This window comes from Chaetomium tenue (assembly GCF_020726465.1).
Source record: "Chaetomium tenue strain MPI-SDFR-AT-0079 chromosome Unknown F5144scaffold_5, whole genome shotgun sequence".
NCBI lineage: Eukaryota > Fungi > Ascomycota > Sordariomycetes > Sordariales > Chaetomiaceae > Chaetomium > Chaetomium tenue.
In genome coordinates this window covers 3,273,417-3,293,106 of record NW_027117333.1, presented here as the reverse complement: position 1 = coordinate 3,293,106, position 19,690 = coordinate 3,273,417, and the positions used below count along the sequence as shown (strand labels likewise).

At 56.4% G+C, this 19,690-nt stretch overlaps 6 protein-coding genes, 1 non-coding gene and 1 pseudogene across 8 annotated transcripts; 2 read left to right on the top strand and 6 right to left on the bottom strand.

The window, feature by feature from the left end:
- Positions 1 to 473: 473 nt before the first annotated feature.
- On the top strand, positions 474 to 558 carry F5144DRAFT_t134 (annotated as a pseudogene). Its single transcript has one exon. The product of its transcript is annotated as a tRNA-OTHER (tRNA).
- A 124-nt stretch (positions 559 to 682) lies between these two features.
- F5144DRAFT_515791 (kinase-like domain-containing protein) lies at positions 683 to 2,019 on the bottom strand. Its single transcript, XM_066786618.1, has 2 exons — positions 1,320 to 2,019; positions 683 to 1,223 (listed from the first exon to the last, which is right to left on the bottom strand). Exons 1-2 carry the CDS (start codon positions 1,888 to 1,890, stop codon positions 904 to 906), a joined length of 891 nt encoding a protein of 296 aa, XP_066641818.1. The 5' UTR covers positions 1,891 to 2,019; the 3' UTR covers positions 683 to 903.
- Positions 2,020 to 2,526: 507 nt separating this feature from the next.
- On the bottom strand, positions 2,527 to 3,765 carry F5144DRAFT_594455 (kinase-like domain-containing protein; the record flags this gene model as incomplete). Its single annotated transcript, XM_066790581.1, has 2 exons — positions 2,527 to 3,473; positions 3,561 to 3,765. 2 exons carry the CDS (start codon positions 3,763 to 3,765, stop codon positions 2,527 to 2,529), a joined length of 1,152 nt encoding a protein of 383 aa, XP_066641817.1.
- A 502-nt stretch (positions 3,766 to 4,267) lies between these two features.
- F5144DRAFT_515790 (uncharacterized protein) lies at positions 4,268 to 6,915 on the bottom strand. The gene is made up of 6 exons (XM_066786617.1): positions 5,777 to 6,915; positions 5,640 to 5,712; positions 5,117 to 5,579; positions 4,912 to 5,055; positions 4,749 to 4,855; positions 4,268 to 4,690 (listed from the first exon to the last, which is right to left on the bottom strand). Exons 1-6 carry the CDS (start codon positions 6,466 to 6,468, stop codon positions 4,601 to 4,603), a joined length of 1,569 nt encoding a protein of 522 aa, XP_066641816.1. The 5' UTR covers positions 6,469 to 6,915; the 3' UTR covers positions 4,268 to 4,600.
- Positions 4,360 to 4,432, bottom strand: F5144DRAFT_t131. The gene has a single exon. It is a non-coding gene; the product is annotated as a tRNA-Met (tRNA).
- A 260-nt stretch (positions 6,916 to 7,175) lies between the features above and the next one.
- Positions 7,176 to 10,120, bottom strand: F5144DRAFT_536888 (heterokaryon incompatibility protein-domain-containing protein). Its single transcript, XM_066787065.1, has 2 exons — positions 8,454 to 10,120; positions 7,176 to 8,351 (listed from the first exon to the last, which is right to left on the bottom strand). The coding sequence occupies exons 1-2, from the start codon at positions 9,892 to 9,894 to the stop codon at positions 7,339 to 7,341; spliced, it is 2,454 nt and encodes an 817-aa protein (XP_066641815.1). The 5' UTR covers positions 9,895 to 10,120; the 3' UTR covers positions 7,176 to 7,338.
- Positions 10,121 to 17,375: 7,255 nt separating this feature from the next.
- Positions 17,376 to 18,337, top strand: F5144DRAFT_308430 (uncharacterized protein). The gene is made up of 4 exons (XM_066783943.1): positions 17,376 to 17,592; positions 17,669 to 17,780; positions 17,911 to 18,008; positions 18,070 to 18,337. The coding sequence occupies exons 1-4, from the start codon at positions 17,550 to 17,552 to the stop codon at positions 18,165 to 18,167; spliced, it is 351 nt and encodes a 116-aa protein (XP_066641814.1). The 5' UTR covers positions 17,376 to 17,549; the 3' UTR covers positions 18,168 to 18,337.
- A 470-nt stretch (positions 18,338 to 18,807) lies between these two features.
- On the bottom strand, positions 18,808 to 19,049 carry F5144DRAFT_604595 (uncharacterized protein; the record flags this gene model as incomplete). The annotated part of the gene is made up of 2 exons (XM_066791354.1): positions 18,808 to 18,826; positions 18,898 to 19,049. 2 exons carry the CDS (start codon positions 19,047 to 19,049, stop codon positions 18,808 to 18,810), a joined length of 171 nt encoding a protein of 56 aa, XP_066641813.1.
- Positions 19,050 to 19,690: the final 641 nt, after the last annotated feature.

Below are 19,690 nucleotides of genomic sequence, written 5' to 3'. Positions count from 1 at the left end.
GTGAGGCAGTTGCGGCAGTTGGGGACTAATGCCAAGACATGGAAACCGCCGACCACCAACCAATCAAGCCTTATAAGCTTTTTTTGACAATTAGTTTTGTTGGGCACGTCGTGGTGTTGCTATACGCTCCCGGGTGTCTCATTTTCCGGCGGCCCGGAGCAGCTGGTTCGATTCCAGCCGTGTCCACTTTTTTCTCCTTGTATTCTTTTTGTTATATATCGAGGTCATCTTGTTGCGGGTAAAGCTGTGAGAGGAAGCCCCATTCCATGTGTCGAGCACGTTGATCTTGATAATCTTATTAACGATATTCAGCTCGTTGGAAAAATGTATAATCTCGAGCCCCATCGACTGTGTGATTAGGCAGTCGAAGGAGATGGAAGAGATGATGAAGATTTGGGAATTAGTACCACATGGAAACCCGGCCATCGGACACCAATCAAGCCTTATAAGCTTTTTTAACAACCAGTTTTGTTGGGCACGTCGTGGTGTTACTGGTATGCCCCCGGGTTTCTCATTAAGGGTACCCCGGAGTAGCTGGTTCGATTCCAGCCGTGTCCACTCTTTTTTCACTTGTATTCTGTTTATTACGTTATTTACCTACCTACCTAGGTAGGTCATCTTGTTTAAGACGTCACACGTGTTAGCACCATCAGCACAACATACATATCACACGTCACTTCAATTGCGAGTCTAGGCATCAATTGGAAAGTCCAAACATCTACGTAGTGCCGTGGTTTTAACTGTGGGAATTTGAAACCACACGCAGCTAGAAACGGCGGTCCAAGCTACGGCACCTGATCCTTCCGACTCCTTCGGTGGAAAACACCCTCTGTACCTATCCTCCCAAGGTTCCAATCGCATACCCCAAGGGCCAACGACATAATTCTCCACAACTCGTGTCGGTTAGTACCAGCTCCCATAATCACGGGTATTTTTGGGCCGGGACAGGGCGGTGGTCACGGTGCGGCGGAGCATGGTGGTGCCGGGTTCCGGCTTGAAGATCTGGCGCGGGTTGGCGGGCATGGTCCAGTGGGGGCGGCAGTACTGGTTGCAGTCGTGCTGGCTGAAGAAGGAGATGATGCCGTTGCGGCCGAGATCGGTGACGCCGTAGTCGCCGTTGCTGGAGAGGATCACCGGGTCGGATAGGACGAGCTCGTGCTGGTAAATGCCGCCTTGCAGGTCGCAAAGCACGTAGTTTCCGCCCGAGATGTGGTAGCTGAAGTCTATTGCATGGTAGCAGAAAATGTTATCAGTCAGGCCGACTCAGTGGAGGTCACGGATTGTTGTGATGCATGGATCAGTGTTAGGGTTGCACCTACGGCTCAAGGCCTGCATGACCTGCGGCCACTGGCCCCAATCGTCCATCCAACCAGTGTTGCTGTTGAACTTTTTGTAGTTCTGGATGAAGGGCTCAACCAGTGCTTTCTGGCCAGCCCGGGAACACGTCTTTTGGAACACCCACACCGCGGGTACGTTGATCTTGACGGTCTTGTTGACCATATTCAGCTCATTGAAGCGGTTCACAATCTCCAGAGCTTTATCGACTGCCTTGATGTCGAGAGCAAAGTACTCATCTTCGAAGACAACGCCCGTCTTGAACCATTTCAAAACGCAAGCTTGGCCAGATCGTGCGCCGCTGGTGTAAACTCCCCTGGCAACCCAACGAAAAGCACCCGATGCGAAAGGATTCTCGAGGTCATCTTCGTCAAAGTCGGCCTTGTTGGATTGGTTGTACCGGCCACTGTCGGATTGCTCGAGAGCAGGCGTGTCGAAGGAATGGCCGTGAACGCAGCCGGCGCATCGCGACATCCCAATACCTTTGGACCACTGGTTGGACGTGTACGAGGTCTGGGGAAGGTCGCGCCCGCAATCCGCACAAACGCGACCCATGGTGGGAGAGTGTCTAGTCAGGACTCAGAAAATGATTGATGGTTACCGAGGGTTCAGGGATGACGGCGATGTGAATCCGTAGTGTAAGAGGTAGGTACTGTGGAGTCTCGCCAGAGCGGGGTAAACTGCAAACGCACTCCCTTCCGAGGTAAGTAAGACTGAGTGTAAGTAGCTCCTGCCATCATTGCACAGATGATAGAACCAACAAACAGATCCGTTACCGTTACGGCCTAAAAGTCAGGATCAAAAAGTAAGTTCACACTTTTCCTCCAACTTTGTGTGGGGAATTGTATGGGAAGCCCTTGATGGTAACTTGAACCTAATGCAGCTGCCCACGACAAATATAAAAATGAACCACATTGTTTTACCTGGTATTTTAACATAATACTACACCTCCTAGCATTTTTATTTTATATTTTAAAAATTGTTGGTGGTGGATTATCATCGAGTGATGAACCCGAGTTGGGGGGGATTTGGGTGTGATTTTAAAGGTGTGAACTTACTCTCTTTGACCCTGATTGTAGCTACATCGGGATGTACACATTCAACGCTATTTAACGATTCTATTTATATGCCATCCAAGGATAGCTAGACCTATAAGCTGCCTGGGTTCTAATAACGTATATACCTGCTAATCTAGCTGTTCTCCAGGTTAGGATCCCATATCCTGTCTATCAGCCACTGCACTGGGAACTGCCGTGGCGACAAGGACTCCGGCAGTAACAGATACCAGTCATCCTGGTCCCTAGGGATAAGGCTGTTGGTCATTTTGACGCATTCCCAGTACTCAGGATAGAAGCCACTCGACTCCCAGTCAAGGATGGAAACAATGGTCCAAGAGCCTTCCTCGTCCTCGCGCACCATGATGTTTGCCGGCCGGATGTCTCCGTGGGTAAAGGTAACTTTTGCCGGAGATGCGGGCATCAGAGATCGCAGGAATTGGGTGTACATTTGCGAGGCGGTTTTGGAGCCAGCGAAGATGAAATCTTCGAATTGGCTGACATCCAAAATGGGCTCGGGGCTGATGCGTACAACTCGTCTTCCATCTTTGCAGCCCTGGCCGCCTACCCCACCAAGCGGCGTCTCTGGCGGAAACGGAAGGGATCGGAGGTCGATGAGGAGCTTGTCAAGCTGGGTGCCGATGGACCGTTTCTGGGCGTCCTCCAGTCGGGGCCACACTTTCTCCAAGTTGAGGCCTGAGACGAAAGATGTGAACAGCAAGCCATACGGCCCGATGCGGATCACGCCATGCAAACGTGGCGCCGGGAAGCCCGGCAAGTGTTTCTGTAGGTACGCCAGGGTCCGATATTCAGTTGTGATAAGCTCCTCGAGTGTAACTTTCGCGACGATTTCGTCGCTGACACGGAAAACCATGCAACAAGCGGCCCACGGGCTTTTGTAGAGTACTTCGCTCTTATCCAATAGCTTGATAACAGCGCCGGAGAGTGGCCTACGGCGTCCGAGAAGAATCTGGAGCTCAGTAGACAACTCGCGTGCAATAGTTGCAGAATCGTCACTGTGAAGCCTGGAGCGGATGTCATCGCTGGGAAGCGGTCGCGGGGTTTGGCTAGTAGGTCGGCAATCTAGGTACGTATTCCAATTTGAATCAGGTTGGGGTTCGCAAGGCGAGTGAAGCTTTTATGTATTGAGTAATTTGGGAGCATTCTCACCTCCTTTCCTGAACGACTTGAGGTTCTTGAGATATGAAGAGGATAGCAGGTCGCTGATGTTGGCCTCGGGATCCTTCAACAGCTCTTCTTCCAAACTGCGCAGCACCCCGATATTGAATCTGGCTGCAATTGTCTTGTTATTTGTCTTTACCACTCGATTGCTAGACATCTGAGCAGCAGGCGTTGACCTCTTGGTTCCGTCCATCTCAGCCGTCAACCTACAACTGTGGATGGTGGAACGATGGACCTAAAACTGCGCGCCGAAGTGGTTTATTGGAGACAGTGATGTTGGGTAATTGTAGTATCCGAAGAAAAACGGAGAGAAAATACGAGTATTATGACGACTCGGGAGAGAGAAATTAATGATGGCTGATGGATGATGGATCATGGATCATGGATCATGAAACGATATGATAATAGATGGAGCGCGTAAGCCACGACAGGCAGGAAAAACGTTCTGGTGCGCGACCAGGCCCCGGGGGAAGTGCCGCCTGAACTGGCACGTCCTCCACGGCAGGAACATGTGCCATGGTTTGGGCTGCTCTTTTTGTAATAGGTAGGATGGGGATCATGGATGATGGGGGCTTCCTTTCACAGCTTTGCTGAAAGTCTGAGTACACCTTCCTCCTTGAAGCTAAGGTAGCCGACAACATGAAAGAACACCATGTGTGGCAGGATGATGTGCCTTAATATGCGGAAAGAATCCCAACAAGAAAGAAGTATGTATTGATAGCCTCCCATGCAAAGTATTAAACAAGACCTAGTAATAAAAAGAATACAAGTAAAAAGTAAAAAGATGTGGACACGGCCGGAATCGAACCAGCTATTCCGGTGGATAATGAGACCCGAGTGTACCCCTACACTACGTGCCCAGTGAAACGTCTTTTCAAAAAAGGTTTATAGAACTAGAACTAGAGTCCAGGGTGGCGAAAAGAGGTCGGCATGCGGGCGAGAAACTGAGCCAAGAAGTCATTACAGGTACCTAGGTACCTTACCTAGCCATGTACCTTATGTGCCCATCTATATACAGCACGGATGCGTTAATAAAACCCCAGAATCTCCCCAATCACATTCCGATAGATGCCCTGGGGATCGAACCGCTCCCGAACAGCCTTGAAGCGACGGAGGTGCTGCATCAGGTCAGTAAGATACCAAAACCACACCCATCAGTCTGGTTAAAACACCCACGTTTGGATCCAGGTTCTTGACCGATCGAGTAAACACTTCGCGGGTATTCTTGGTCCAGTGCGGGCGGCAGGGGAACTCGTCGATGAGCGTGTTGGCTACTCTGTGGTCTTTGGTACGGTCAGTTCAACAGTAATCCCGGATGCTTTAGACTATAATCCCTTACAGAATTGCTCGTTGAACCGCTTGTGGTCGCCAATGGTAGGCCGGAACGAGGGAAAATCAAACATGATGGCGCCCTTGGTCCAGTCGGCCCCGTCCGTCGTGTTGTATGTGACCTGGCCGAGGAAGTCAAAGTAAGCCTTGCCAACTGCCGTGTTATTAGCATCTCACTCTACGCCCCCTTATCATCCACAACAACGACAACTCACACTTGATGTTGATCCCGCTCCGGTACGTCGAGGTCATGACGATCCCCTTCTTGAGCTCATCGTCAAACAGTTGCCGGACCCTCTTCAGCATCTTGTTTGCCAGCGGCATGGGGAACGCCAGCTCCATCGTGTAGCCCGCCAGGCCGTACTCCCACTCGGCCTTCTGGTCCGGGTACAGGCCGCCAATGAGGACGTCATAATTCCACCCGTAGACGGGCCACTCCTTGATCTCTTCGTTGGTCGTCTTCTCCCGGAAGTTGGGCTTCTCCCACAGGCCAAAGAATATCTCCTCGGCCAGCATGTTGGACGTGGGCAGGTACTTGCCGCTGTCGAGCAGTGTACGGGCGGCGATGGCCTCCAGTTCGGTGACGGAGAAGGTGTTCTGGAACCCTTCCTGGGGGGTGGAGTTGGAAGGCACCGGATCGTAGTACCGGTGGTGGAACTTGCGCTTGTACGGCCACCACTACGTTCCGTTAGTACCAGACGAGGGCGTTGTATGCTTTTGAGCTTATGGACCACGTACCCAGAGGTTGGCCGTCGCATACGGCGCAATCATGCCGTAGATATCCCCGTCGAGGACGTCCTTCTCGTCAAGCCTAGACTTGTCAGCCATGCCCCCTATTCCCTTCCCCGGGTACCTGAAAGTAAACAATCACTCACGTCGCCTGCTTAGCATAGACCTTCGTATCCGGATACACCTGCAGCTGAATCCTCGCAATAATACCCAACAACCCCAACGACGTCGACGCCGCCAACCACTCATCATCCCCCTCATCCCTCACCACCCTCCTCACCTCCCCCCTCCCATCAATAATATCCATCGCCAACACCCCCGCCGCCACCATACTATCCTCCCGAATCGACGACCGATGCGCCCCCATCGCCACGCTCCCCCCAAAGCTAATATTCCAATTCGTCAACGTATACCCCACCGACGCCCCGCGCTCGTGCAAGTAATCCGCCAGCTGAAAGAACGTCGTCCCGGCCTCCACCCACACCGAGCCCCTGTCCGCCCCCGCCGCCAGCTCAAACTCGGAGATGGCGTTCACCTGCTCCGTCCGCACCACCACCGTCCACGCGTCGCTGCACTGCGTGTCGTACCACATGTGGCCCTTGCCGGCGGCGCGCACGCGTCCGACTGCGGATGAGGAGGAGGATGAGGAGGAGGGGGAGGAGGAGGCGGCGGCTGCGACTTCTTTGACGACCGCCACCATGTCGGCGACGCTGGTGGCGTTGTGTACCCGTGATACGTTGTAGCAGGACGGGAAGCCGGGGCCGTCGAAGGTGTTGTATTCGAAGGCGGTGGCTCCCGTGGCGAGCAGCGCTGCCAGGAGTTGGGGGAGGGAAAGCATGTTGGAGGTTGGTTCACCAAGTGGTGGATTAGGGGGAGGTGCAACTACTGTGTAGAAGTTGGAAGTGGGGACCCTCAGGTGGTGAACCTTCAGGTGGAAGCCCTAGCGGTTTAGAATTTTGATGCGTAGGGACAGCCGTACTCGAACCCTCGACACGCTCACGCCCCGGGCCCCAAGGGCATCTTGTGTAATTCCACGGCCATGTCGTAGCCGCGGCTTCAACCCTCGCCGGAGCTTACAACAAAACATGTGATACTGGGCACGGCTCTTCGAGGTTGCATTCTGCCCGGAGGGTGCTGAGGGCATGTTGGCACGGTTGGTAACCGAAGGGTGCGTGAGATCATCCGTCCATAGGGATCAGCCGCACTTGTTATGCGAAGGACGAACAAGGCAACTGAGTAGCCCGCTCGACCTGCGGCATGCAACGACGTTGGGAGGATTCGTGATGCCAAGTCGGCAGTCCTCCTCAAGAGGGAAATTCTCCGGCTGGGCAATGTCACTCCCCGCGAATCCACGCTGCAACCGCCCAGTTGGAGAGAAACGTGGGGAAATAGGTACGAACGAGTTAGACCGAGCTCGGTCTTTTGGAGAGACTTACGCCAATCATGGGAAGAGGTGAGGCAGCGATCAACAGGGGAGAAGGGTTTGTAGAGGGCTAGCCCCTGATTTGAGAGACCATCAACATTGCCAGGTTGAATGTTATTAATGGGTGACAAACTGCCTCGCTTAGTTTGCTGTGTCTTAGGGAGTTTTCATGTATTAAGACTAAATATTTCAACACCAAGTTGTTCTATGTTACGGTTGGGGCGGTGAACTGTCCAAGAGGTAGATCTGATAAGTGGTTCAATGCGAAAGGCCCAGCCGGCAATCTCAACACATCGTAACCTCCGTCTTATCCAGCCTAAGAGGATCCTCGGCTAGGTTATTATCTCGTACGGACTCGTAGACATCGTCTTTTTCAAAGGGGCGGGGGTAGCCGACAATAGAGAACATGCCGTGTCCCCTGAAAACACCAAGAACGGACCTCTTGAGCACCACGCCATCGATGAACCCAACCCTTCGGTATTGTTCACTGCCACCCACCGGCTCCAAAATGAGCCCAAACCGCTGCTCAACAAATCCCTCCTCTAAAACGTGCGGCAGTCGGCAAAGGAAGACGACAATCAGCTTCGTGGCATCGGCCACAGCACCCTGATCCTCAAAACCACCCTCTACCCACACACTCCCACTCCCCAACTTCATCTGAACTACCACCTCCGTCACCTCCGAGCGGTCTGGGGCATGGCCAAACAGCGAGCGCAGCTCCGGCGGCCGGTCTGGTCGAGGCCAAACAGATACAACCCTCAACAGCGGCGCCCTCAACGTGAGACTCCCACCATTCAACCGGCCATACGGATCCCGATCCTTTTTCACCATGGCATGACTACAATACTCAGCCAGCGCCTCAAAGTCGGCCATCCTCGCCTTCCAGTGCGCCCTCCGCGTGTACCACTCATAGAGCGGGAACTGCACGGCCCCAACAACTGCCGCCCACGACCACGACGGTGCCACATACTCCGGCGTCGCAACCAGCACCTGTCCAGCCTGCGCCTTACACCACAACAGCCCCTCCAGCAACCCCGTCCGCCATATCCCCGCGAGATAATCCTCGCCACCAGCACCACCACTAGTCTCCCGCCCAACCGCCAACGCCAACCCCGCCAACGCCGGCAGCCGGTCCGTGTGCTTGGTAATACGCCGCGCGCTGTAGTCCTCAAGCATGCGGTACCATCCAGCCCAGTTCACAGCAACCACCGCCTCCTTTCCGGGGTCTCGATCCGCTCCCCGCGCAAACACCGAAACGTCTATATTCCCTGACACGCAAAGACGCTTCAGCTGCCCCCCTCCCCCTCCTCCTCTCCCTCCCCCAATCTTACCCCCTCCCACAACCTCACCACCACTCCCATCATCATCACTCTCATCCCCATCACCACCACCCCCCTCACCCCCCAGCGCCTGCGCCTGCCCCAGCGGAACAACATCCCCCCCTTCCCCCGCCCTCATAAGCTCACACCCCCAAAACATCTGCCGCCTGCCATACTGCAGCGCACGCACCGGCAGGATGTGCTCTTGCAGGCACCACGCGCGAGTGCTGATGGGTTCGTGGGCGAGGGCTCTATCCTGCCTGGTGGTGGTGGTGGTGGTGGTGGTGGGGTTGAGCGGGCGGCGGGTTGGGGGGGGGAGGAGTTGTAGGTGGAATTTGAGGTTGAGGTTGAGATTGGGGGAGGCGAGGGGGTAGGGATTGGGGTTGAGATTAAGGGGGGTGGATGTGAAGGGTGAGGGGGAGTTCAAGGTGTTTGGTGGTGGTGGTGGTGGAAGGGGGACGGTGTCTGGGGTGTGCCGTGGCTGGAGGAAGCCTTTGCTGTCCGAGTCGCTGTTGGCGGCGTTGAGGACGAGGTGCGCATTGCGGTAGACGTGGGCCATCTGGGCGGCTTCTTTGGCCCAGTCCGCCGCGTCGTCTTGGATGATGCAGAGGCTGTCGATCCAGAGGTACCGCAGGCCGAGCTCTTTTGTGAGCGTGACTGAGTCCTGAAAGGTCTGCGGGAGGTTGTCGATGGCGATGCCACTCATCCTGTGGGGGAGCGTCTGCTGTGTGGTCGTGAAAGGGGTCCCGCCTTGGCCCCAGCAATGGCTGAGCGCGACATACCGAGCATCGCCAGTCGAGTCGAGCGTGGTAGATTCCCGTAGGTAGATTTTGTTGGATTGGGGCACAACTTCCAGCAGGCGAGTGGGCATCCATTTCTCGGCTCCCGATGGGCTGCAGTCCGCCCCATGGCTGTTCACGCACGTCTCCAACCAACCTCTCGCAACATCCAGACTCTCCTGCGACAGAGGGTCCTCAGGAACAAGGAGATCCGTATGCCGCACAACCTTCGCCAACACCGCACCCGCCGCACCCAAAGCAACAGAACCACCACCCGTCCGCGCGATACGCAGCTCCGCCACCACACGGTCGACAACATCAAACGAAGCCGCCGTCGCCGGACCGCACTTCACCCTCAGAAATAAACTAAAGGCATTCCCCCGGCCATCCCGCACCCTCCTCGCCCTCCGCACAACCTCGACCGTAATCCCCTCCGTATCCCGATACGCCGGAATCCGGTTGACAGGGTCGTTCAGGCCCGGCGGCGGGTTCGCAGGGTCGAACATGGCGTCCTGTATCGCCTGCTCAACCACCACCTCGCGGCTGGCCTGCCAGCCTTTCATGATGATCGCACAGAGAGCGCAGGACGAGGAGGAGATGTCGACGGAGGCTAGGGTGCTGTGCCATGGTGAGGAGATAGTAAGGGAGTCATTGTTTTGGCTTTCATCTTGAGATACGATACGCTCGACTGCGGCCTGAATATCGAGCCCCGCGCAGAGCTTGCAAAGAGCAGCGCCTTTCATTCTCTGTGGTCCGGTGAAGTCGTTGGATCCGGACTGCTATCTGGACTTGGGACCTAGGTTTCGGTGTTTGGGCGGAGGCGGATCAATAAATGCGTTAACAGGGCTAGACCAGACATGTTGATGAGTAAGTGAGGTGCAGAATACCTCCCCAAACTTAGTGTTCCGTAAGCTGCAGATAGTTGACGCTGCCACCGCACGCCGTGTCCTCTGGCCAAGGGTTAGGGTATTTACCCCTGAATGTCGATGTAAACTTGGGGCATGACTGTGTAAGCATATCCAAAATGAAGTCAACAACACGCACAACCATACTCAACACCTCACAGAATAGGTCACCGCCAACACAAAATCACACACGCTTGTTGAATGCGCTGCCGCCCAGTACCAAACGCTATGACACCGACCAGGAAACCGGACCGAACCGAACCGAACCCGAACCCGAACGCCGCCCTTCATGATGATCATGCTCGTGATAACTATGGAAAACCCCGAGCAGTAGCATGTAAAACGCTTCTTTCGTCTCCATCTCCATCTCCATCTCCATCGCTGTCCATACACAGGACTTCATAACAAACACAAAGATATACATATGAAACGAACGACCGGACGATGTAGTGTCGTGACTCTGAACTCGCTTCGACAATCCCAACCCCAACCCCAACCCAACCCGAAGGAAAACCCGAATACGCCCATAAAAAGACGAAAACCCCGGGTATCCATCTTATCCCGCGCCCGGCCTGACCCCACGCTCCAGACCCCGAAGCGACACCCCCATATGACAATGATGGTTTCAAACAAAACATAAAAAAATGCCCCACACTTCGCTGCCTGTCCCTCCCATCTCCACATCCTCCTCCTCCTCCTGTATCCTCCCCGCTCTATCTCCCCCCCCTCTAACCCCGCCACCTCCTCCGCCCTCCCAACCCCTTTCTATCCCCATACAGCCAGCAGAGCCAGCAGAGCAAGCACCCTACTGCACTCTCCTGGCCTCAAACAGCCCCAAGCTCAACGCCGTATCATTCTCCCCCACATTCGGCGTCGGTTCATTCAGCATCTCCCACCTGCGATACTGAAACAGAGTAATCCTCTCCCCGGCCTGCCCGCGATCCACGCCCCACAGCGACGCCGGCGTGCCCAACAAACCCCCAAACAGCATATTCCCCACCCCCGCGCCCCCACCACCCGCCGCCGCCTTCCCCGCCCCCACCCCACCGGCCCCAAACCCCTTCTCCCGATGCGACAGCACCAGCGGCCCGCCATCCCCACCACCACCTTCCACAGAAGAGGACGCAGCAGCAGCGGGCGCCAGACCAAAGAGATACCTCAGCCGCGCATCACCGGCGGCGCACTCGCGCACGGCACGCACGCACATGGCGCGGGCGTCCTCGGCGAGGTTGTCGACGAGCAGGCAGGAGAGGTCGAAGACGCGGCGGCTGAGCAGGGCCTGGGCGGAGGCGAATGCGGTGGCGGCCGCCGCGTCGGTGATGGTGGGGGGCGGGGACACGGCGTCGAGCTCCTGCAGGAGGCCCGCGCAGGCGACGAGGATCTTGGCGCGTACGTCGTTGGTTGGTCGCGAGAGGTCGAAGGCGTGCGCGTGGAGGGTGAGGAAGTTGAGCATGAGGGGCAGCCAGTGCGTGAGGACGGCTGTTTTGGGGTCGGTTGTAGTTGTTATGGCTGCTGTTGTCGTTGTTGACGTCGTTGACGTCGATGTTGTTGGCTCCGAAACTGTTGTTGTTGTTGTCGTTGTTGGTGGTGGTGCTGCTGCTGGTGGTGGTTCTGGCTCGGATAGGTCCATCATGTCCGGGTCGCTTTCGGGTGGCGGGGCGGCGAGGAGCTCCCAAAGATCGACGAGCTTGTCGACCACGCCCGGTGAGAGCTGCGGCTGCCGAGCACCCGCAGGACTGCCGCGCATGATGGAGTCGATGACGGACAAAAGATTCTCGGCCATCCGAAAGTTGTGGTCGAGGGCGCTGTCGCTTAACGGGGGACTGCGGACGGAGGGGAGGAGCTCGAGGAAGCGGTTCTGGGCGCGGATCTTGAGATGTTGCGTGATGTCTGGGCTTAGACAACTCAACATCCCGACCCACGAGATGTTGCCTGCGGCAATGGCCTTGTCCATGGCGTTCGCGAAAAGGTCGATGTGCGACTGCTGTCGGTCGGTGGATTCCTGGCTGACTTGCTCGTTGGAGTTTAAGCTCAGTGCGAGCTTAACCTGGCAGAAGGGCAGAGTGAACTCGTTGGTCAGCTCCAGGACCTGGTCGAAAGAGACACGCGTCTGCGCGTCGGCGGTAGGAATCAACAGCTTGGTTGTCAGGCAGTCAATCCAGCCACTAACGTGCGGGTTGGGGCTCCTAACACCCAACACCCTCGCCACCCCGGCGGCGTCCCTCAGGGCGAGGCGCTTGAGCAGCTCGACAACGCTTTGCTGGACGGAACCGCACTCTAGAGGGAGGGCCTCGAGGTCGTTCTGCGCCTTTGCGTAAGAATACTCGGCGGACGCCAGGAAGATCAATCCAAGAACCTCCTTCGGGTACTCGCGGACTGCTTGGTCTTGGACGATGGAGAAGCGGTACACTTCATCTGCTGTGAGCAGGTCGTTTTGCCGGATCGGCGCGGTGAGCAGCTGCAGCACTTCCTGCATGTACCTCGTTCGGTATGTAATCTGCACCACCTGGGGAACGGCGGTGGTCATGGTGGGTGGTTTTGCGGCGCCCGCGCCTTGCCCGACCGGAATGTCCGAAGCGGTTGCCAGAATCGCGCCCATATCCAGACACCCTACTGATACAAGCAGTGGGAATATCCTGACGATCGACGGACGGTTGTCTAGCGCGCGGAGACTCAGAAGCCATTTAATCATGAGTGCGTCAAAGTGCTGGGGGTTGAAGAGGCGCAAACGGCCTAGCAAGCTGCTGTAAGGCCGTTGCTGGTCTGTCGCCTTGGCCCAGCTCACCACCTGCAATCGCTGCACGATGGTCTGGAACAGCCGTTCCATCGTGTTTCGGTCGACGCTCGAACCGCCAGCTAGAAGCTTTTCGATTTCCTCGTGCAGCTCGCCGGCATCGTCCTGCAAACGAGCCACCATGGTATCGGACACTGGGGAACAGGCATCCACGGGGTTCTGGCGGTCGTTCAGCACCAAGTCGTTTTTCAACTGCGAGGCAAGCTCCTCCATGCCCGGTATCCTCGGGGCGAGGGTGACGAGCGAGGCCAAGAGCGGGCGCAGAGCGATGGTCTGCTCTTGGACGGCGGCCTTGAGGCGCTGGTGGAGATTGCGGAACAAGGGCAAGGTAACACCAGAGGCGGAAAATATGAAAAAGTGACGAGTGATGGTGTCAGCGATGGCGGCTAGAATCTCCACGCTCGAGTGCCGCGTGAGCGTCTTCAAGATATCGCCAAACATGGAGAAGTCATCGGCTGCCTCCAGCACGGATCGAACAGCGTAGAAAAGGGCGGGCGATATTTCGGGCGCCTGGCTACCCTCTCTCTCCCTCTCTTCGGCGTGAGCAGTGAAGTTGGCCCGGAGCCACCAACCGAGTTCGGCCTTGAGCGCTCGGTCTGCTGACGCGATCTTCTTGGTAAACTTGCTGAGTGACAACGGCTTTAGATCCGTTGGCTCTGTTGACATCCCCAGCGTGTGTTGCAGGTGCTTGAGCGCCAACTCCACATCGGCTGCCGCATCTGCCACACTAAAGGCGGCGCGCCGGAGGATCTCGCCCCGGAGGTCCAGCTGAGATGGCGCGAGAGCGTGTGTTGGGACCTCGACGAGCAAGCGAGTCGGTGCTGGCCCGTCTCGCGAGACAAGCTCGGGGTTCCTTGTCCCTCCACGCGCCATGAGCCATTGGATATAGCGAGGGACCGAGAAAATCTCTGATCGGACAAGCTCGCAGACAACGTGGTAAAACGCCGACTTGTGCTCCTTCTCTTCGCAAGCATCGGCCTCGAGAAAATCCAGCACGGTCGCGGTCGAGTCCAAGCCCAGCGTGCTCCAATGCTGCAGTATCCGGCTCGTGACATAGATTTTTGCCAGACCAGGGCGGTACAGCGAGGTGCACCACTCCAGCAGAGCCCTTGCCAGAGCGTCCTTGTCCTTGGAGATTCCCCAGCACTGAGCCGGCAGCTCGTTCGACATGGGGTTCTGGAGGGTCCCGTCAAGCATCCGCACTAAGATATGCCGGGCAGCTGGCTGCGACCTGTTGGCGGCCGCGGCGAGCTGTTCATTTCGGAGATTTATAGCGCCGAAGGAGTTGTGTCTCGCCTGGTCGCCAGCGGGGAGGCACGCTTTTAGAGCATCTCTATACTTGGACCAAGTGGATGGGGACACAAAGTTCTCAGGGCTACTCAATATTAATGCATTCAGGCACTGGGTCAGGCTTTCCAGGAGCGGGTGCAAGATGTCTTTGTCGGGGTGGTTATATATCTGCGGCAGTATAAGTATTTCGCAATCGTTCGAGAAGACCTGTCCGGATCTACATACTAGGTGATGGTGGCTGATAAGAGCGGTAACCAGCCTGCGGCCGTACCTCCTCATTTTGAGCAGGTCCTTCCAGTACAATTGTGTGATGAGCATCCACATGGGAAGTTTAGCGTCCGAGCTGTTTTCGAGATTGGAGACAAGCCATTCTGAGAAATGCTCGCGGTCGAGTAAATACTCGGCGTACAAATGTGCCGCCAGTCGTGTTCTGGCACGTTAGCCCCTGATCACCGAAGGGATAAAAAGGTTCCCCAAAACTCACGTGTAGTGGACCTTGAACTTCCAGTCGTCGTCGTCCAAGGAAAAATAAACATGTTCAATGAACTGCTCAACCGAGACAGTCCAGTCCTTAATCCACCTCGTCTCCCCGCCCATCACCAAGGTGCTGACGCCCTTCCGCTTCGTTGCCCGTATCTCGTTTGCGCCAACGCACTTGATCAGCCAGACTGCTCGGTCGGTCGGCACACGTTTGTTCAGGCACTGCTCGAGGAGGACCTTGCCGCGGATGCCGTGGGGTATCGTTCGGCTCAGCCGTCGAAGCGAGATGGCGGGGTTCGCGAGGTCCTTCAACCAGGACTCCCGCTTGGTGTCGGTGAGGGTAACTCGGGGTGGGGGTTTGAAAGTCGACGGAGCCGCGATCTGCCCGTTGTGCCTCCTCTGCCCCAACACGGCGGTAAAGACGGATGAGAGCGCAGTGAGCCCCGTCTTGTGCTTCAAGGCCGGAAACAGTATGTTTTTGGCCGACTGCGTTTCTGCCGGGGTATACAAGGCCTTATTATAATATCCATTTCGGATCACATCGTCGGAAAACTGGTCTTCGGGATGATTCCCCGTCCAAGGGAAGAAGTCCGCGTATCCGATCTTTGGCGCCGATCCGCCCGTTTTCGCCGGGGCATCGGTGTGTATCGCATACCGCGGGGCAGCAGCCGGCGGCTCTACTATGTACGGTTTCGGGCGATTATCTTTCTTGGGGGGGTTGGCGGTGGCTGGGGGTGGCATCTCGCGGCGTGGCACACTGGCGACAAAGGGTGGGGGGCGTTGGGGCATAGGTAATGGGACGTCGGCCTCAATGCTCAGCGGATGGATCGAGGGATGGGGACTCATATCGCCGAGCTCGGAGGAGTCGGTGGGAGGCATTATGCGTGACGGTGTGAAGACCTTGGACTCGGCGGCGCCCGGCGACTCGACGTGGACGGCATGTGGGAAGGGGTCGGCGGAATCGTGGGAGAGTTCGAGTTTGAGGCGCGAACCGACGCGGCGCTGGGGGCCATGCCGGACTGGCGCGGCATCGCTGGGGTCGCCGGGGGGGGAGTCGTAGAGGGAGATATCCCTGCGTGCGGGGGGTTGAGGCGGCGAATACTGCTGTTGTTGTTGTTGCTGCTGCTGCTGCGAGAGAGCGCGCTGGTGGGCGGTGGTCGGGCGTTGCGACAGACTCGGCCCACTCAGCTTGTGCTGGGGCGGTCGCTGCTGGACGCCTATGGGAGGCCGGGAGGTCATCGTAGGAGGGGGAGCGACTGCGCCATGCCGCAAGATGCCGTCGAAGAAAGGAGAGGTTCTTGTCGGGCTGGGGGCGCCAGTTGTCCGATGGCAACGGCGGTGGGATGGAATGGATGAAGTCGGAACATCCGCTGGACCAAACCCGACCCCTGCAGCGCGAAGTGCGGTGGAAACCGCTTGGGGGCTTTGGTCCCGTCGTAACCTAGGCCGGTCGTCGGACGGAAGCGACGGCTGAGAACACAATCCGATTCTCGATTCGAGGATGCCGGAAATGAAAACTCGACATTGGCGATGGAGTGCGAGGGATATGTGCGACCGGCTCCGAAACCCAGCAGTGTGTGACTGCTTCGGTGGGTTGAAGCAGGGGAGGTCACAATTCACCCGTCGGTGGTGGTAGTCTAGAGAGACTAGAGAAGTCGACCCCAGAGGGCTTGGGTCGGGCTGCGTGCGGGACCCTACCACCACAGGCTCTTCGGGAGATGGCGTGCACGCTGGCCCCAATTTGAGCAATAGGGATGTGACCTTACGGTGCTGCCATGCTTCTGCACACAGTGCTTCCCGCGGTGGGGGCGGGTCGGGCAGCTCGAGGTCGACAACGGCGGCTAGAACGGCATATCCAGTTTTTTATTCCGTGGCCCGATTATTGCCCCTCACACCCACCCGGGCACTGCAGTGTTCTGCATCCCATTTCGAAACGCGGTATATTGCATCCATATGTTGCAGATGCGAGTGGTATCTCGAAAGAGTACACAGTGTGGAGATCCCTGTCGTCAGCGATCTATCAGACTTGGCAACGCCCTTCTGTGCCCTGGCACCCTGGGCCGGCCGGACCCTTTCCATACGTTAACTAATGCTCTGGTTCGCTGCTGATGCGAGTTTGGTCATCACGATCGTTCACCTGCCACTTATCGCCGTCATCCTGTCCCTTTTGCGGTCAGCGGCTACGTGGGAACGCCGCAAAATTCCATATCAATCGGGATCTGATCGGTATCCAGCCGGAAAAGCTGTGGGAATGGTTGGGCATCTTTGTACAACCATCCTCGCTGCAGAGGATTCCGGATTTGCGATGTGCGATGTCACAGGCCACGGAGATTGCCGTCCGGGCCGCTGCATCTTGTCGAAGCTGCCACTTGTTGTGCACAGATTACACACCTGTTTCTGCGAATTCCAAGATGGACGCCAGCTGCTGAATTCGGCCGACGTGACTGGGACCAATATTCTCGCACCGTTGGCCAAGCCGTGGTTACCGAGCATTACCTCTCGCGTGCGTGCCAATGTCGATAAGGGCTCGAGATCGAGGCTAGGAACCCTTGGATTCCCTTTTTGGGAATCTAACGAGTAATGTTTTCCGGATCCGAGTGGCATGGGCGGTGGACCGATGGCGCTGGAAGGAAGTCCGCCGGGGTGTCGTTCCGGCCACTCCGCTCAGGATCGGATCGGGACTGAGGTGATGACAGTGGGAACCTTTGGAGGGAGGAGAAGGCGGATTCTCGAAGTAGCCAAAGGCCCGTGCGTTAGCGTATCGCTCCTGGAAGCTCTTCCGAGCCCCCGGGATCTTTATTGTGGGGCACCTAACTGTCTGGGGTCCAGGGGCGCTGCGCCAAACGAGATCACCAAAAACACGTCGCTGTCTCGCACGTTGTGACAAACAACGATCAAACACCACGCCCACGCATCTGATCTATTCGCCATGGAATCCAACAAAGAGAAGGACATGAGGCAGCCGGACTTGAGTGAGTATCGAGGACTATCATTGCGATTGGCAATGCCAACGAAGAGCATGCCTACTGACCACAGCCACAATTGTAGTCATTCCGTATCAAGAGCCGGCCGCGAAGGGCGACAACGTCGAGTTCCAATCGACCATCTCCTCTACTCTCCCCATGGCCGCCATTTTCATGCGCAACAAATACGTTGGGTGGTAAGCCAGCCCCGATTCTGCCGTCTCCCGTGGCGCCAATCTGTCCCTTCCCGCGAGACATCCAACGATGCTACATCTTCGTGCGACATGCGCCCCGAAATCACGAGAAACTGACAGATATGCGATACAGGGCGGCCGTTGTGTTTAGCATCCAGAGCTGGCTCGGTGAGAGCGAGGAGACCAAGAAGAGCAGCAGCACACCGGGCTACTTCAATGTCGGCATGTCAGGTAGGGCAATCCTTTCCTCCGAACTTTGTCCTGTCGTCGTAAGCTAACCCAGGCCAACCAGTGGTGTCTCTGCTTGTTACATACCTCCCTCTTTTCCTCCCGCCACCAGGCACGAAATCGGGAAGCCCGACCGGCGCCCCGGCGCCCTTGCCGGTCTAATTGGAACGATGGCCGACATGGAATACGACGAGGTCAAAGGAAGAGCAGCTACGTGTATAAGGCAGCACTGTATTTGGGGCGCACGGTGGTTGTGCTTGTTTCCAGAATTGTACCAATATACCCAATATACGCTTAATATGAAGCTTTTCACATATCTGGCTTCTCCGTGGATGTTTTGTAACAGCTGGCACCTTGGTCTGGCTGGCCATACGTCGTGGCTAGCCCAAAGGGCTCGATACGTCTGCCATTGGAAGATAAAGCTGTTGACGGGGTCCCAGAACGCCAGCGAACAAAACACAATTTCGGGCAGCAAAGCGCGCTTGGTTCGACGAAGTGTCCGGATTAGAGGGCCGAAGCCCAACGAAAGAAATATACACATGTCGATGTAGGGTATATATAATAAACGAAGAGAATCCAACACCGCAAGCCCTCAGCCTGCTTCCACGCTCCGCTTTATCGCAGATCCGCGAGCTCTACCCATTCGGACGGGATGTCGGCCTTGCAAAGACTCAAGAAGAGCGAGCACATGCGGTGTCTGCTTTTCAAATCCCAACGTCCCGCCATCCATAACCCATCCCAACACCACCACAGCTATCCACCCCCCAAAACAAGGAGGCAAACAGCCACCAAAAAAACCTCCTTAATTACTCCTCAGCGGCCTACACCAACTAACGATTAGCCACAACAACCCAGAAAGAAGGAGCAGATCAGAAAGAAAGAGTAAACGTACCCGCACCCCTGCGGCGTGGTGACGCCAAAGAAGCAGTCGTCGCCCGTCTTGGGCACGACCTGGTCGGGCCGGATCGGGGTGCGCACGACGCCGGCGCTGGCGAGCGAGGCGCACAGCGAGAGGGCGAGGGCGGCGAGGGCGGCGGGACGCATTTTTAGGTTTTGGGTTTTGGGGCGAGTGTTGATTAAGGTTTGTGGGGAGGTAGGTTGGTGCGCGGCGCGGATTAGGAGTATTGTGGTGTGGTTGGGATTTGATGTGTCCGCCGGGGAGGGAATCAAATCAATCAAGCCAGATGTGCGAAATAAAAAGGGCGAAGATGAAGGTATTCAGACCAGCTGGTTTGTATTAGGAAAAGGGAAGAGACAGAGGTTTGGGCGGAAGTGTCGATCAATTCGCACCAGAGAATTACACATGGGAAGGAAGAGGAGAAAGGAACCTAAGCCAATCGATGGCAGAAGACTGGACGACAAGAAGCGCCGAGTTCGCGACCGGGCGGCAAAACTCTTGTCGTACCTATTGGAATCTGAAACTCGCCGCTGCAACGCTCTGGTGTGGTCGGGGCGGGCGGGGCCGCACTTGTAGCCGCCTGTGGCCCAGAGCCTCACTGGCAGGTTTCAGGGTTGAAACTGAAGGGAAGAAAGTCAGGCGGTGTGCATTGTCCAGGGAGCTGCCGGTTATCCTGGGAATCAGAAAACTCTCGAGTGATCTCATACCGACTCACAAAGATGCATGTTGGAAGAAATAACCATTAATAAGCGAGTTGCAAGATTTCATCCCTAACTCTTCTCGCAGC

What these genes read in the sequence shown, in the direction of transcription:
- F5144DRAFT_515791 (XM_066786618.1), bottom strand. Translation starts at nt 1,890, where the DNA reads ATGGGTCGCGTTTGTGCGGATTGCGGGCGCGACCTTCCCCAGACCTCG. An exon ending in GGTCATGCAGGCCTTGAGCC is followed by an intron (nt 1,224 to 1,319) that starts GTAGGTGCAACC and finishes ACCATGCAATAG; the next exon opens with ACTTCAGCTACCACATCTCG.
- F5144DRAFT_515790 (XM_066786617.1), bottom strand. Translation starts at nt 6,468, where the DNA reads ATGCTTTCCCTCCCCCAACTCCTGGCAGCGCTGCTCGCCACGGGAGCC. An exon ending in GTCTATGCTAAGCAGGCGAC is followed by an intron (nt 5,713 to 5,776) that starts GTGAGTGATTGT and finishes TGACAAGTCTAG; the next exon opens with GCTTGACGAGAAGGACGTCC. An exon ending in ATGCGACGGCCAACCTCTGG is followed by an intron (nt 5,580 to 5,639) that starts GTACGTGGTCCA and finishes AACGGAACGTAG; the next exon opens with TGGTGGCCGTACAAGCGCAA.
- F5144DRAFT_536888 (XM_066787065.1), bottom strand. Translation starts at nt 9,894, where the DNA reads ATGAAAGGCGCTGCTCTTTGCAAGCTCTGCGCGGGGCTCGATATTCAG. An exon ending in GCAGGCGCAGGCGCTGGGGG is followed by an intron (nt 8,352 to 8,453) that starts GTGAGGGGGGTG and finishes GAGGAGGGGGAG; the next exon opens with GGGGGCAGCTGAAGCGTCTT.
- F5144DRAFT_308430 (XM_066783943.1), top strand. Translation starts at nt 17,550, where the DNA reads ATGGAATCCAACAAAGAGAAGGACATGAGGCAGCCGGACTTGA. An exon ending in CATGAGGCAGCCGGACTTGA is followed by an intron (nt 17,593 to 17,668) that starts GTGAGTATCGAG and finishes CCACAATTGTAG; the next exon opens with TCATTCCGTATCAAGAGCCG. An exon ending in CTTCAATGTCGGCATGTCAG is followed by an intron (nt 18,009 to 18,069) that starts GTAGGGCAATCC and finishes CAGGCCAACCAG; the next exon opens with TGGTGTCTCTGCTTGTTACA.